Source organism: Calonectris borealis, chromosome 4, assembly GCF_964195595.1.
Source record: "Calonectris borealis chromosome 4, bCalBor7.hap1.2, whole genome shotgun sequence".
Classification (NCBI taxonomy): Eukaryota; Metazoa; Chordata; class Aves; order Procellariiformes; family Procellariidae; genus Calonectris; species Calonectris borealis.
The window spans coordinates 37,665,196-37,682,820 of NC_134315.1; the positions used below are offsets into that span (position 1 = coordinate 37,665,196).

The window sequence follows — 17,625 nt, forward strand, 5'->3', positions numbered from 1 at the left end:
CACAGTTGTATCAAATGCAACTTTGTACAGAGGCATAGAGTAGGAACAATACTAGAAAAAGAAACGAAAAAGAGGACAGATAGTAGAGAAACTGTTCAGAATAATTCATTATGGGATACAAGAGGAGAGAATCAATGGGCCTTCCCTCAAACATTTTGCTGAAATAAATCCAGCCAGAAGGCATTGAACATGAAACATATTTAGTCACCTCTCCCTACTTAATACATGGGAGCAGACTTCCTCCCAAGGTGCTATCCCTCAAGCTGCTATTTATGGGTCCTCAGATCCCACTCTATCCAACCTGTTTTTCAGGCATCTATCCATTTGGTCCTCTTCCTAGCAGTGGGTGCAATTTTTCTTTGTCCAGTAAAAGAGAGAATTAAAAAAATTATAATCTATACAGATGAAAGAGTAAAGAAGTCTTCCTTGTTCTAACGTATCCACTGTCCTGACAGAAAATTTTAACAGTTCAAATCCAGAAAGCATATTCAACACATTCAAATTATTATACTGCTAATAAAGCAGTAAGCAGGTGCAAAACCTGCTTTCTAGAAAGGCTTTTCCCCTCTAATTATTAGTGACCTCCATACTAGAGATTTCAATAGCATCAAAACAACACATGCACCCCAGTCAGATGAAGCAGAAGTTGTAATCTCCACATTCGGCATGTCAGACAAATGACCTGCTTATAAGACATTTAGGCAGTTTACCTCCCAGCAACTCAAGCGCACTCTCACCAAAACACTGCGTAAAATACAGCGTACAAAACTAAAATATACCACTTTACAAAACAAGAAGTTTCACTGAAATTGCTACAAAGCAATACATACATTACCATGACAGAAACCAAATGCACTACTGAACAATGGGTGGAAACCACTTTAAGTATACCAAAGTACACCACTTTGTCATCCCTCATATGCATTAACATAAAGAAACATAGCTAATCACACTTATTTGTCCCAGCCACAGAAAGACACATGTACAAATGGATATACACAACTCTTCTCTATTAAGTGAAGCATTAGTGTTTGCAGTATATTAACAATTTTCAAGAGAATTCCAAGACAATGCTGTCCAAGCCTCAACATTTTACATGTGTGTGAAACAGAACTTCAACCCATGAACAGCTTATAATATGCAGGAATTCTAGCTGTTGACTTAAAAAACAGCTTAGATACCTCAGAGCTGATTCAGTTGCCCATACATTTGAGATGCCATAGGATAATGAGCCTCGTCTCCACCTTTGCTCCAGAAGACCACTGGTCTCTTACTGTCCATGACGTATCTACTGATCTTGTGCAGTTGTCTCTGCTAACCTAAAGCATCTCAAATGGCCATAGACACCTTACTTTTTTTAAGTACACAGCACTGCTAGCACAGATGCAGGCACCTATATTCAGGTATTGATCTCAAATGGAATCTCTTCTATTATGTTATTAAAAATAATTTCTGAGAAAATAGAAAAAGGTATCAGTTAATACGGAGTAATGAACACATTAAAAGAAGATAGAAACACTTTCAGGAATATATTAATTTCAATAAGTCCAACAAGCATTGTATTTCAAATTTTGCTATAGTTCTGTATGGTTTAGACATAATTCCCATGCAATTAAAAATGCATGTAGAAACAGATGTAGTCATTTTGTATCAGCAGATTTCCTTGTAAGCCTTTTAAAGCCAGTAATGTTATACCAAAGGGCAATTTTTCCCCAGCGTTTTGATTCCCCATTCCCTTTCCAATTACTACAAAATATAGCGTTATTTATAGCCTGAAATGCATTCTACAACATTCTTAGAACTACAGTACATTTGCCAGACCTCATATACAAGTTACAAATATCCCCCACACACTCCATACTACCTTATCTACAATAGTTCCTTTCAGTAGTTAGGCTGAAGCCAGGTTTTGCTACTCGTATCAGACTATCTCCACCAGTGTGCATTGCTAAATACTTAATAGCCACCAAACATCATACACTTTACAGATACCAACAGATGTAAACCATCTTTATTTACTACACATTACATGAACTTCTTCCACAGCAAAAGACGAAGAGTCATTATGAATAATTTTGAGCCAGCTATAATACATCTGCAACCACCCCCAACAAACCCATGGACACAAATGGGATAATTTGTCTACTGAAAGATCAGAAATTGTTATTTTAACTACACTTCTCTCACAAGAAATCTTTCCCTACTCCCAGGCATGTTTTAAAAGCTTCTTAGGAAAGTCTAATCATGATGAACCTTCTTATATAATCAATATGGCAAATTGAAAAATACTTACGGTTGATGTGATCAATATAGTATACACCAATCTGAGGATCATATGCAGCTTCCCATCCCCATGGTAATTCATCCCCAACACAATCCGCAAATGACAAAGGCTTTGTTAACCTAAAAACAAACAAACAAGTTAATGGTATAGCTTTTCTCTCTTCCATACATATGTTTGTTATTCATATTAATTCCTATTATGACAGAAGCTAAAGAAAGATAGCAGGGAGAAAGGAGAGCAAGTTGTTTTCTCTCTCTTAAAGTTTAGGCTCTTGATTGTTTTTCCCCTATTCCATCCTTCTGAATTCATTAACTCCAAGAACATAGTATAAGTTATTGCACACATTTTTCAGTACAGGCCTGAAGTGAGAAATTCACTGCAATACCTTTCACATTTGACAGTTTAAAATTAAACAATAACCAATAGCTTGTAAAAACCAAACAAACAACTACACTCCTATTTGTCCTCAGAAGAACTGGACCCTTCAACCTTGAGTCTGTGATGACAGCACAAGACTTCTAGGTCATCTTCTCTAATGACCATAGACAGGAAACTCAGAAAAGAGCCTAAGATGCAGCTAGCAGCACTTACCAATCCACGTACTTGAAGAAAATAAGCAGCAGTGTGCATAGCGTAGACATTTTATAAGTAACATTCAATGGGCCTTAGATGTTCACATGGTGCTATTTTACAAGATAGACAATGAAAGTCTTTCATTTTAATAATGGAGCATCTATTTGTTACAAGAAATAGATTGATAACAATAATACATGGGCTCTTTTCCAACTGAGGCTGAGGAAAGCTTTGTCATCATCATGTTTTTGCCTTTTTTTTTTTTTAAAAAAAGATATGAGTATTGAGTTTCCTGTTGATAAACCTACAGATAAATGCCATGTCTGATATACTGATATATTCAACGGGAAGAACAAGAGATTTAAGGTTTTATTGTCACCATAGTGACAATAAGATTAGTACATAACCAGAGTTTAAAAAAAAATCCTCAGAGTAAGATGATCAAAAGCAGTTTGTGGGACACACGAGCATCATCTCCTTTGCTCACTGCCCCTTAAGTTCTATCACCTAAGACTGTTTTTTCATCTCATCATTAAAATTCTATACAAATAAAAAGCTAACAGTCTAATTCACATATGCTTTTCCATGTTTCAGTATTTTTTCTTAAATTAGTTTCTGACCAGAAGAAACTGGTTTATCGACATTTTTGTGAGGAATGAAAGAGAAAAGAATAGTACATTTTACTTTCTACAAAATGAATTGGCTTTTTTTGTGTAGAAAGCACCAGATAGAAAATACTTTACAAAACTATTGAATTAAATTCTTCATGCAGCTGAGAAAATAGAAATTTGAGCACAGGTTTGATTTAGAAATCATTGTCCCACAAATATATTATTGTTATTGATGGATCTGACCTACCAATTCTTTAAGTAGGGCAACACTTTACTCCTCCAAACTAGGGTTGCAGAAATTACAAAGAACCAAGCTCTTAAGATCCAAAACCTTTTGAATTGTGATTTTCTTTTCAATTTTTTTTTTAAATTGTAAGCATGAATCCACTTCCTCATATTTCTCCAAAGTTTATAACATATCGTATGCAGGTTACTACTGCTTAATCTGAGGTCCTGAACACATTCACATGTATAAGGCAAATTTGCTGATTTATTGCCTCTTACAAACTGCTATGCAAAACCATTAAACACACTGAAAATTCAGGTGAGATTACCAATGTGGAATTACATCTGGATTACTAGGATATAATATATGGATTATAAGCAGCACAAGCAAGCTGTGAGAAAAGTTCTGTTTACTGGGAGAGATTCTCCATGAGAATGGCCAGCCATAGACACTTTTCTCAGTTGAATGACAAGGTGTAGCTTCTGTAGTACCTGTTCTCCTTCTCAACCTTAACCCACTTATATACTGCCTTACAGTCCAAGAGCTCCTTTTCTAAAGGAAATCTTAAATGGACATGACCCACCCTCCTTATTACGATGCAGGAGAGGACATCGCACTGAAGCTGACTGGGGTAAACTCCCCAGCGATCTCCAGGGAGAGACCAGGTCTGGAGTAAACCAAGCCTACCCATTGCATCCTCTCCCACTGCTGACATTCATTTTTAAATCCAGACACGGCACTGCTCTGAGTGAGGCTGCTCCGAGAAGGACCTTTCCAGAACCCCCAGCTCAGACCTGCCACTCTGCTCCTCACCCTCCTCCTCCTCTCAGGGCAGCAGAAGCTGTGCTGCCGTGGCCAGGCCAACAGCCGGCCCGCAAAGCTGCAGCTGCCTAGCGCTGCCAAATGCTGCCCAAATGCTACCTACTAATAATTACCAGCATCACTTCAAAGACTACCATTTTGTTTGCAAATAGTAACAGCTAGACAGAAAGAGATGGCTCTTAGGAAAGCAAGAGGAGCCTTGTAAAGCCAGGATAACGCACACCATCACAGCCTCAGCCAGGCTCTCCACAGCAGGCAGCGGACCAAACACAGGGTACCCATGTCAGAGAGGCCACCCCAGGCCACCCCTGCTCAGAGGAAGCATCAATCATGTAAAAGCCACAGCCCTTTGGTGAGTTTGGTTAGTCTTGTGAACCTGTGCCAACCTCCAGGGCTCATCTTGCTGTGAAGAAAGTCCTGCCTCAAATTAGATTACAAATGTGGATTTTCAAAAAAACATTTCTTAAACTGAATAAAAATCAAAGTTCAATGTCATCCTTAGCCTTAATGTCATAATATGAACTACAAGACTTGTGTTTTGAGTTAAAGCAGTAAAAATATTTGAAATACCATATAGCAGAATAGGGATCATAACAAACTAGTACAAACATGCCCAGATGGTGTTTAATAAATTCATTTAGAACTCTGCATAAGGATTTAATACTTTCACCAAAGGTACAAACCACAGTTAGCAACAATCACAAGATGCGATTTTTAAACCACCTCTACAAGAAGGATATAATCCCAGCACTATCCTGGCTTTTCATCTCCACTCCACACCAATTTTATTTTTAATCAAATACTGACTACTTGGTATTATAGCTCATTCTGTAGGTTAGACTGCAGACCACTCTGGCCATGCGGATGTTCTGTCCAGGTGTTATCACCTGTCAGAAATCGGACACCGTGAGAATGAATAGCAGCCGCTCTCTCATCCCAGACACTCCAGAAATTAAAGTGACGCTAAAAAACTGTGGAAAAGTACTTGAGTGACCCACTCTAGACCTTAAACAAAAGAAGAAGAGGGAGACAGAGGCCCCGAAGCACAGGCAGTACTGGACAGATTCTCCTCTGCTGGATCATGCTTGGACAACGCAGCCTTAAGATCTGAACTATGTCAGGAGAACTGCTCCTGAGTGGATTTTTAAAAAATGGAAAGGTTTGTACATAACACGATCACAATTACTTAAGAGTGTTACATCCCCATGACTGTCTATTTTGTTCCAGAGTCTTTTAATAGCACAAGATTTCTGAGCCTGACACGGACTTTTACAATTGAGCAGCAATCAGCACAAGGTGATATTAGACTGCTTTGGGCCCTCAGAACTGTCTCAACATAAACAGTATTTACTTTCAAAATACGTATGGCAAATGGATGAGATTAACATGACAGGAAGATAAGTAAAATGCAAGAGAAAATTTGCAAGACAAAAGTTGAAAGCAAAGAGAGTTACGAGATGTAACTGGAAAGGAAATAATACCTAAGGAGCAAGGACTGAAGGAATCTTGCCTGTGTGAAGGTCATTATCTGTGACACAATAACCTATGACAGGTGGACTGCCATTACATTCATTAACCGTGACCCAAGAAAAATGAGGTTTATTGCACCATAATAGAGGAGTAATGCTGCATCTCAGGGCACTGATATTCTGAGGTAGTTTATAATACTTTTACAGTTTGTAGTCATCAATTTACATGTTCTTAAAAGAATGCCAATACTCTAAAAAGGATGACTTAAAGTCCACATTTACTATACTATGAAGTTGTCGTAGTTTAGTTAGTTAACAAAAGGTGGGGTTTTTTTAATGCATGTCATTAAGCTCAAGTATTCTCACCCATGAGCACTTCTGTGTTTTTTTTTAACCTTATAGAACTCCTTCCAAGTAAGCCTTTAGCTCATATATTACATTTTTATCTACTCAACCCTATATGGCTGCAACACTCCCAATTTCGAATTGAAGTGTACTCCCTGGACAAAGAGAATAAGAAGCAGGTGTGTGTAACGAGAAGTGGCTACTCTTAAAAAAATCAGGAAGCATTCTGTAATTCCATTATGTAAACAGTATATAATTACGTTATTGCCAATCACTTCACAGATGCCCTGGGAAACCTAGGAGACAAATACAGCTTACAAATTGAGAAGCTGTATTACCACCTCAAATCCACATTTTTCTTCTAAGTTTTCAAAATACAAAGTTAGCTAAGACCTTAAACTGTGGATTCTACAATGATATATGTGGTATCATTAACAGTTGCTATTGCATCTGCAGCCATGCCTATAAGAATAAGTCTGCATATGCATCTAAAGTTAATAAAAAGGCTGAAGATACTGTAAAATGGAAACATAACTACAGACTGATGGATTGTCAGTGCAATATTGTTCCATTTGGGCAACTTTGTGCACTTTCTTGCTTCATGTACTCCTTAGACCACAAAAATACATACAAGAAAGGTTTCTTCCTAAGGTCAGGGTCCACAAAAAATGAGAAATTTACTACGTATACTAGTGAATGCTGTCGTTCTGTCAAGATACAGACAACCCACAGTATTTCACGCTTCTGTGATCTGAGATCATCAATGTGCACGTTCTTAAAAATGTGTATGTATATGTATATATACATACATATACACACACGCAATTTTCAACACATTGTTCTATGCAAGAGTAATGCTGCATTCTGCTGTATTCCTTCTCTGACTCCTTTTTTCTCCAAAATCTGTTCAGGATGAAATCAATTATAACACTGAAGCAGAGGTTACCCACATTATGATTAGGACCCTACTTTATCAACAGGAAACTCTGGACTTTAGTCTTTGTTCTCTTCTAAACTCAGCTGATACCAGCATCACTGACCTCCTTAGCATACTGCAAGACCTGATTTTATCCACACTCGGAAGTACTATGTGAGTACAGCTTGAGCTGTTTTGCTTAGATAGAACTATTTGCGTCAATTTTGTAAGACTGCTTTATTGTGATTTATGATACATGTGATGGAGGGTGTGAGGAAGAGAGAAAGGTTACAGTAGGCAGATCTGAGAAAACAGCGGGGCGGGAAGCTGGAGGTAGGGGAAGACACAGACCAAACAAACCCCACAACAAATCTGAGACCCTTCTATTCCTCAATTAGAAAGGAAGAAAATACAGGTTGGTAAAAGGTACATTAAAAATACCTGAGAATTATGAACAGGTTAATCTTAATCTCTTTCAAGATGACCTGCAAGAATACCTCCTTTGCTGTGTGGTGCTTGACCTACAGTCAAGACTTGGGAGTGTTGAATTCAACTGAATTCAAAATTATAACCAGGACCAATGTTCAACTTCTATAGCGACTTCAACATGCATTTGAAAACTTTCTCCAAATCCCAGTTATCCCCTATCCAAAATGACCTCATGTTCTTTGCCATCTAGGAAGATCTTGTGTGAAACTTACACAAAGTGTTGTATAGATTAAATTTCACACCCACTCATTCTTGTACACAGAATCATAGATAATGATGTACATCACATATTATTTATTCACTCTTACAATGCAGCACTTGCTATTACTTTTTTTAAACAGACTCCCAACCGTTCTGTAAAATATACCTCTTCTCCAGACTCCAGAAATTGAGAAGACAAAACATAAGTTACTATTTAGATGTGCAGGAATGAGCACCTATTAAAACATAACTGAAGAAACCCAATGATGGAAGGACCACATGCACACTTACCTGGAATCTGGCTCATTTAACTACATACATCCTTACAGAAGGGTGTACAGATGACTTACAAATAACACAATACAACAGTAATGCAACTTTTTCCTCTGAGCGCTTCCCCACAAATATTTTCAGTTAGTACAGTAAGACAGAATAGGAACATAGGATCAAGTTCAGCTAATTTCTTATTTTATTTTGCAAAAGAACAACTGAAAATATTTACTTCTTATTTCGATCCAGTACCTCAAGACCAGCAAATGTAAAAATTTAAATCAACTGATCAGGCAAAGGAATGTATAAGAGGAAGAAAAATGTTCTAAATTCTTCACTAGAACTCCTGAATTCAGTGTTCGAGTTGGCTCTTAAAATACATTTAACACTTACCCAACTTTCTAATGCTATAGGTATTGTGACTTTGAAGGATTTATAAACATGTCGTCTAATCCCATCCCAAATATTGTCCCAAATGTGGATTTTACTCACTTCAGGCACCCAAGATGGATTTCTTATATAAAACTCAGGGGTTCAATTCATCTCATTAACTTCAAAAGTTAGTTATCTAACCTGAATTACTCCTTTAGGTTCCCTAGAGAGACTGATTCAGCACATCTGTTTAGATTGGAGATGAATCACACTGAAGGTTTCCCTGTTTTTTTATCAACTACAGAAGGAGTCTGCATGCAAGGCTCCTTAGCCTATACAAGGTAACTAAATTTAAGCGGGATGAATACTATACCAGGCAGCAGACAGAGGGCATATAGAACAGCAAAAGACCAAGCTGTAGCTCCACATTGCACGTCAGAGTTGAAGAGAGGCTGCCGCTCCCTATGGCTGAGGTCAGTATCCATTAACAGCATAGAAGTTACATTACATCGGGAGGACAATTTTCTCTTCTACAAATTACAGTGGCTGAAGCTGCAACAAAATGCACTTACGTTCTATTAATAATACTGCTGTCACTTTCCTAATGTTAAAAACTGGTAACTGGGCCGTTTACCTGTAGGAAGGGGCAGAATTTGCATGCCCGTAAAATACCCTTTTGCTATAGTCTTTGTTCATTCAAGTCTATAAACTAGCAAATCCCACGCACAATTTCTCTCTCCAGAAAGCTCATTCATGAGTCTGGTGACAGACAGGATTTCAGCTTCTAAACACCATGTTCTTAACACAGTAGTGCCTCCTGTTCAGATACCAGGCCAAGACATTATGTACAACCTTTGTATTGCTTAGGTACATTCTCTTTTAATAAGGGTATTATTAAGATATACTGCCACTTTATTACAGGTATTGTTTTGAAAGAGTACCTAAGCGGACATCAGTACCATGTTAGAACACATCAAACAAGGAGTAGCATGGTGGCAGCCCCTGTTTTAGTATAGTGGTGTGAAATAAATAAACATGGTAAAGTCATGAATGTGTTTACCTCGTTCACAAGATTTGTGCAACCAAACATTAACAAATGCCTCTATTTAAAAGACAGCAAACATGCATGTTACCTTTTCTACACTAATATAAAATTACTAAGAGCAGTTCAAACTAAATGTCACCCCATTCTTTAATTATGAAAAATTCTCAATAACATTAAATTATGCTGCTTTATGCCTACAGCCACTAGCATGTGCATCATTAATCTGTTTGTTTCATATTACACACTCATGCACACAACAGTATAGTTTTACAGTCAAACATTCCTAGCCACACTCCTAGCATTTAGATGTAGCAATCAACAGTACGTTGACAGTACCATGCCTTTGCTGCATTGCACCTCAACCAGATACTCAAAAACTAACTGCAGAGAATAAAGTCACAGCGGAGTTATACACTTTAGGAGACAAAGATTTATTAACTCCATCAGCAAGTACTTCCTGGGTATATTTAATGAATTTTCACTTGTTTTCTAGATTTCAGGTCATTTTGCTCCTGGCAATACAAAGATGGGTAAAACAGTCAAATTTGTATAAGAACAGAAACTTGAAATATGTGGGCACTGATTCTAGTTTTCTAAAAAGAACATACAGGTATAGTATAGTTTTTAATAGCTTGCAATTTCTATCCTATGATTCTTTTAAGCCCTTGAATACTTACGACAGACAGCAGGCCTTAAAGAAATATACTTCTTGGTTTTTAGAGGGTTTTTTTGGTAAACAAAAAAGTACACAATGCAGATAGGGGGTTATCCTAAGAGACATACATAACTAAGTTCACTACCTTACAGCAACACAGAATGGCTGCACGTTATTTGGGTATATACTACTGGGATAATGGGCTCTCGCAACTATTTTACCAGCTCAAAAACTTGGTTTCCAGTACTGAACTCATACTGGCAGTGGTTTACAACATCTCCGATATTACAAGTGAGCTGTAGGTTCATGTAGATAGGACTAGACCACATTCAATGATGCTTCAGGGAACGTCTAACACTTTGAAAAGTGTTACAATTTCCATTAAAAGACTCTTGTCTAGCTAGCCAGCAGCCCAGGTGAACACAATATTGCATTCAGGAAGACACAAAGATCAAGCAGAAACTAAAATCTAATCTTTTTTCTGTCCTTGTAGGGTTTGCGTTTTTTTAAACCTTTTTAGAGTACTGAATAAGCTGTTTCATCTCTTAATTTAGGCAAAGTACTCAAGGCTGTTTTGAAATGCTTTGCTGAAAAGGGCAGTGTGCTGAACGGTGTCTTAGTTCCCAGTCAGAGAGGCCTCCAGAGAGACAGTTGCATTAATGCTACCACGTGAAATGGCAGCACCAGCCCATGATCGGCTCTGACTGCGACTGCCAAAAGGCCTTCCTGAAGACCAGCTCAGTTTCGTACACTGTACCATGGCACACAACCGTTCACCATATACAGTAAGTACTGCTTAGAAATAACAAGCTGATACTTCACCAATGAAGTTTTGGAGACAATGAAGTTTTGGAGACAATGAAGTTTTGGAGACAAGCACTAATTACAGTAGAAAACTGTACTCCATTCCTTGAATGTTTTCCAGGAACTACTCTTCTTGATTTAGTTAAACATTTAACTGCCAGGGCAAGGCTGAAAACAAACCAACTAACCTTTCTGCAACGCTACTACAACAAAAAAATCCTAAAGTCAATATATCCATACATCACTTATGAAACTTGTACGACACCAAAACCCAGAAATCTGACAAAACCTCTTAGCTTCCAATATCTGTTACAAATACACCATTTTAAGCCAGTACAGCTAGAGAAGATGCACTGTACATTAAGAGCAACAAGTTCTTTAAAACAAAAACCTACTTATATCTGCAAAGAATTTGAGTCCACTTATTTTAACAGCAGCACAAGTCTTCAAAAATACAACCTGATGATAAAAATAGCTGAAGAAAAACAACTACAGAATGAATGCTATCCGTTTAGACAAGTAAAGGGCATAAATTTGGGGTTTTTTTGCCTCAGAAGAGCCAGTAGAATTTGCATAAGTAGTGAACCAAACTAAAAAGCAAGAAACCCACCAAGCAACCTAACGGGAAAAAAAAACCAAAACAAATTAAAAAAAAACCCTGTTAAATATAAAAATCAAAATTCTTATATGATGGAACACACAACTTTTTCCCAAAAGACACCTTTCTTCTTCACTTAGCAGTTTTGCAAGTGTCCTGTAAAATCATCAGCAATTAAGTGCTTGCAATATATTAACAAAAAATACTATCCTTTTTATTTCTTTACTTTAAAAGACACAGAATCATTGCTCAAAAATCCTACACATCCTCAAACTCCCTAAGCTTTACACAATACAGGAAAGTTAAGGATGAGAATCTTCAGGTCCTTTAAAGATCTTGCCTGGTTCCTCCAGAGAAAAAACACTAAACAGGGAACTGATGTCCTCCTCGCATGCACACACGCGAAAGGAAGCAGGCAAAGAGAGAACACGCAGCTTAAGATTTCAGTACAGGAGGCAGAAGATAGGGGGAGGTGAGTGGAGAGGGAATATGCTGCCTTCCAGCTTACTATAAGATGCCACGTGCATGTTAATGGCTGCCTTAAAAATACATTTTAACAGCAATGAAGCAGAGCATAACTAACTGCCTCTTCCCAGTTACAAAGGGGTTAACATTAGCTCAATGTCAGCGCACTCTGTCCCTTCACAGGTGCTTCTGAAAAGGCACATAAACTGAATAGCTGAGACCCAGAAGGGGAAGAATGCTTTTGGGAAGGAAGGGACCCACACCCAGTGGTTGCAAGACCAGGTCAAACTGCCTGCTGGCATGGTTTTTTTGTTTCCTTTTCCTTTTGATTATGATAAACTGTTTTGGCTTTCCACTTAACAATTACCATCAGTGAAGAAAAAAACCCCACGCTCAACACAGCTATACATTTTGCTACATCATTTTATCATTGAAGGTACCGAAAGAAACCAAATATCTAAGTGAAAAAGAGAACCAGTATTTTCCAGCTCAGCATACTAGCTAATTGCTTTTGTAGGGCAAAAAACCCCAACCAAATCGCTACTTGTAATTTGTTTATCCCTTTAACATTGCCAAGTTCAATGCAAAGATGACATTTTGAAAGGTTAGGGGAGGAAGGGGGGAGGCAGAGGAGTGGAAATGGGTAATGCCATGAATGTTTTCTCCTGCGTTTTTCTTTGACGCAGCAGTTGGTCCTGCGCTGGCGTGTAAGCACTATAACATTAGACACCTGGAATGTGAGGAATGTCTGATAACCATACCCTAGCACAGAGATCATTCCACAGCCATAAACCAATGATACGACCTTTGAGCTTTTCCCCTGGAAAGCTCAAATGCAGTGACATTATGAAAAGGCTATTATGTGCAGTGTTGCTATAGGTTATTTGTATATACATGACTGTACACTGTTGATAGAGGGAAACCATGTTGTCATCAACTGAGAAAACTGCTAAGAAACTTAGCTATTAGTTTTAATCTAAGTCCATATACACCATGATATTTTTTGAGTAATTTTAAGTGTTCCCAATCCTACAATCTCTACCTGCAAACTTGACTTGGAAATGCTTCTTTTACCCATCTTGTACCACTCTGCTTCTCATTCCATACATTTATTATCAAACCTGGAGTACTGCGTCCAGCTCTGGGGCCCCCAGCATAAGAAGGACATGGACCTGTTGGAGCGGGTCCAGAGGAGGGCCACGAAGATGATCGGAGGGCTGGAGCACCTCTCCTGTGAAGACAGGCTGAGAGAGTTGGGGTTCTTCAGCCTGGAGAAGAGAAGGCTCCGGGGAGACCTTATTGCAGTCTTTCAGTACCTGAAGGGGGCTGGAGAGGGACTTTTTACAAGGGCATGTAGTAGGACAAGGGGTAATGGCTTTAAACTGAATAAGGGTAGATTTCGATTAGATATTAGAAAGAAATTCTTCACTATAGGGGTGGTGAAGCACTGGAACAGGTTGTGCAGAGAAGTTGTGGATGCCCCACCCCTGGAAGTGTTGAAGGCCAGGTTGGATGGGACTTTGAGCAACCTGGTCTAGTGGAAGGTGTCTCTGCCCATGGCAGGGGGGTTGCAACTAGGTGGTCTTTAAAGTCCCTTCCAACCCAAACCATTCTATGATTCTATGCTACAATAGGAAGATGTACCCTAAGAAATACTCAAGTAAAAAAAAAAAAAAGAAGGAGGGGGGACACACACCAAAAAAACTCCCCAAACCAACCCAGTCAAGCATTAGTTTGTGAAATTCAAAAAAGGCACAAACTCTGCAATAATTTCCATATGCAAACAGGAGCAACATCTGTCCCCAAAAGCTTACCATTTAATTGAAGCATGATATAAGGAAAATGTCCATAGGTTAGAATACTTCATTAGAATAAATCAAACCAGATACACTTATAATAAAGGATTAAAACATTTATTCTGTTATTTTGGATGATTTGTCAGCTTGGCTATCTGTCAGGCACTAAGTATCAAAAGCAGGCTTTGTGGCAGATACTTAACTACTAAAGGGTTAAATATAGGACATTTCTGGAAAGAGAAATGCATTTCAAAGAAAGAACACAGTCAAAAGTAGAAAACAATCATGATTAGCATTAAAAGATCTTCCCTATCCCTAACCTTTCCCCTTCCTCCTTTCTGTAATTTCATACACACGCTAGTCCAAATCACCCCACTACTCACCTCACCAGATACAGAAAATTATTTTGAAAATTTTGTTCTGTGAACTCCCCTTCACTCCTCCTGCAATCAAATGCTTGCATTGCAAGGAACCTTTGGATTCTTAGGATATTAGAGAGGATATTTAAAGACTCTGCTTGCCTAACTCTGCTCCCACTGAAGTCAGCAGGAGTGTTACCAATTTCAGTAGTAGGAGACTTAAATCTGTGACAAGCACTTTTGAAGAGTAACATCCATCTGAACATTCAAATAGCCTCACAAACATTGAACTTCAGCACTGTGAAGCACTCCAGCCAAGTACACCAATGATTCCAGAAGCGAGGAAGAGCTAACTTGCGTTAACTGTCCAAGGTCGCTGCGATTCGGTTACAGGCCTACAAACTGCGCCCAAGGGGAGACAGCACCCCACTCTAACCATTACTGTCAACACTGAGCTCTTCATGTCCTGATTTCTAGCTTCTCATCCAATCACTTGCTTTGTACCAATTTTTAATGCATACTTCATTAAATCATTATGTGTTTTGCAGTACACTGCAGCTTCTGTTGCAAAAAGACTGACCTAGATCAGAGCTCAAATGGTACACAACCACTTGGCCAACCTCTGGGCACTGGTAAACTCTATTTCCAGATGCTACAGGAGTAGGAGAAATCTTTAAAATGTATTAACAATTTTTTACACGGAGAAAGAACAAACACACCACTGGTTTTGTACAACAGCAAGCAGCATAATATAAAAAAAAAAAAAGGAAGGGGGAATATATTTATATTTTAATATTAGTAAGAGACCATAAAAACGTCTGCCAACCCTTGGTGCAAATGGTTCAGAAAGTTCCCTCAAACCATTTCCGCTATGGTTTCATAGAAGATAGCCTCTAGAAAAATCTTTACATTCTTGAGAGCAGAGTGATGGAAGCCATAGCCTGACATATATTAGTAACTGCACAAAACTGAAATAACGAGTAAGGGCTGTAGCAAATACGTTTGCTTCATACAAATCTAAGATTGAACTTAAAAGTGCAAGATGCTGAAGTGTCAGGGTACTGTAAAATTTTAGATTACATTTATTCCCAGTGTCAGTAAAGTTTGAGGAATGGGAAATATGCAACAATTATACAACAGGAAACATCTAAGTGTTCTGCTGTGACTTCCTTCCCACACACCCACTCCCAGAAACTGCCTTAAAAAAAAACCACCCCAAAACTTGTGACTAATTCAAATTTTCTAGTAGTCAGTAGCAGGAATACAGCACATATGCAGTCTATTGCAGCATGGCTTTCTATTTGAAAAAAAGAAACCAGCTTTTGCCTCTCATGTCAAACTGACTAAACATCTTTCAGGTCAGATGGGCTTTTCAGTTCTTATGAGGGTGAAGTTCAAAAAAGAAAAAAAAAAAAGAAAAAAAAAGGGGGGGGGGGGGAAGCACTGAACCCTTATAAGCCTTTCCTCTACCTCCAGCATACAATTGCATATCACATATCCCTCTTTATTGAGTAAATTTGGCACAAACAGTTGTTCAGAGCAGGGGAAATACTTCCAAGGCAGTAATTTGCAAAGATTGCTGAGGAATTCTGTAAGACACTGTAAAAGGGAACCTGGAGTTGCCAGATGAGCTAATGCTGTACTTAGCGGACTGGAATAGTGCTGTCTACCTTTCCCGCATGTGGAAATGCACTCCCTTCAGGTTTATTAGCAGTTTGCATCACTGGTTTAAAAAGATTATTCTAATCCAGGTTAAAGAATTACTTCAGAGACCATAGTACATATTAAAACCTAGTCCCTGGCTGTGGTTGCTAACAGCACAGAGTAAATTATCATCATTTCTTCAAATAAGCGTACAAACATCAAAACAATACTCACAATACTCCCGTGAGTAGGTAACAGCAATGTTTTACCAGTCTTTCAAGGTGAAAGCATATGTGAGAGGGGGAAAGAAGATTTCCAGGTTATTTTGCACATTTTCAAATTTAATTTCTTAGGCTAACACTTAGAAACTCAAAATTAAAAACGGACTGAGATTATGCACAAAAATCTGTGAAGAGATTTTGTACGACTGAATCACTTTTAATTGGAGCAAGAGGCATTAGGTATTTTTGCCAACACCACCGAAGAAGTCATTCAACTCCTTGTGGATGGTTCTTTGAATCAGCCCAACATTTAGCAGAAGCCAAAATGCCAAACAGCTTATTTACAAGTTATGAGGAAAGAAATATAAAAAAAAAACAGAAAATGTCACCATATAATTTCTGTAAAGCTATTGCGTGTGATTACATTTTAATACTGTATTCTGCTCTGGTAGCCCTGTACTTCTGCACTACAACAACATCTAGAAATTAAAACCACAGAACAAGATACAGAGAAAAGCGGTCAATGGTGATCAGGGTATAGAATGTATATGTAGCTGAACAAATTAAGATTATTCATCTTGAAAGTTGCTTACAGAGTAGAAATATTATATACAAGGAAAGCAACAGGCAGCACTTGTTCTCCATTTCTCATGCTACAAGGAGGCACATGCCAAAAGTACAGAAGAGCAGGCTCAAAACAAAGTCTGTACAACACACAATCATATCTCGACTTCTCTGCCACAGCATTTTGTTGAGGTCAAAACTGTAATTGCTTTCAAAAACAGAATTGACAAAAAATACAAAGAATAGATCCACAGTGACAGTAAACATGATATTCCAGATGCAACCATTTTCCTATTAGAGTTTCTAATCTAAATTCACTCTTCTTCCAGCACACGCAGAAAGATTAATTAAATCTGCCACTCCCTCCTTTCTCGAGGCTGTTATGGCTGCAAATTGGAATTCCAAATACAGAAACCATGTCAGATACACTACCTTGTCTTAAAGTAAATTTAAAGAAAAGACTTTAGTTACATAGAAGCTGTTGACCTTTACATTAATGATTAAAAAGACAACAAAACAAAAAAAAAAAAAGGAGAGGTGATACTTTTGAAGATAGCTATTAAAATAGCAGCATAGCTAAACAGTATGCCACAATCTTTATTCTTTGGCAACAGAAAGTAACACATAATAGACAAATCCTAAGAGTTAATTTACAATGATGCAAGTGAAGAGAATGCTTCCCAGTGGGAGGAAAAAAGAAAAAAAAAAAAGACTTTGCCTTGTGCACACACTTCAAACTGGACCCTTGTTAGAAAGAATTCTTAAAACTGCCTCACTGCAGAGAACATTGTGGAGCTACGCAACTCATAAGCAAAGATATCTTTGAAGTCCCTTTAATGTATTCTTATCTAACAAACATTTAGTTATTTAACATTTTATAATGAGTTTTCCTAACT

At 38.1% G+C, this 17,625-nt stretch overlaps 1 protein-coding gene across 1 annotated transcript in view; it reads right to left on the reverse strand.

Moving 5' to 3' along the window:
- Nucleotides 1-17,625, reverse strand: part of WWC2 (WW and C2 domain containing 2) — a 102,578-nt gene that overhangs the window by 62,117 nt on the left and 22,836 nt on the right. The window contains exon 2 of the mRNA XM_075149287.1: nt 2,294-2,403. Within this exon, the coding sequence (XP_075005388.1) occupies nt 2,294-2,403 (110 nt within the window). The remainder of the gene's footprint in view (nt 1-2,293; nt 2,404-17,625) is intronic.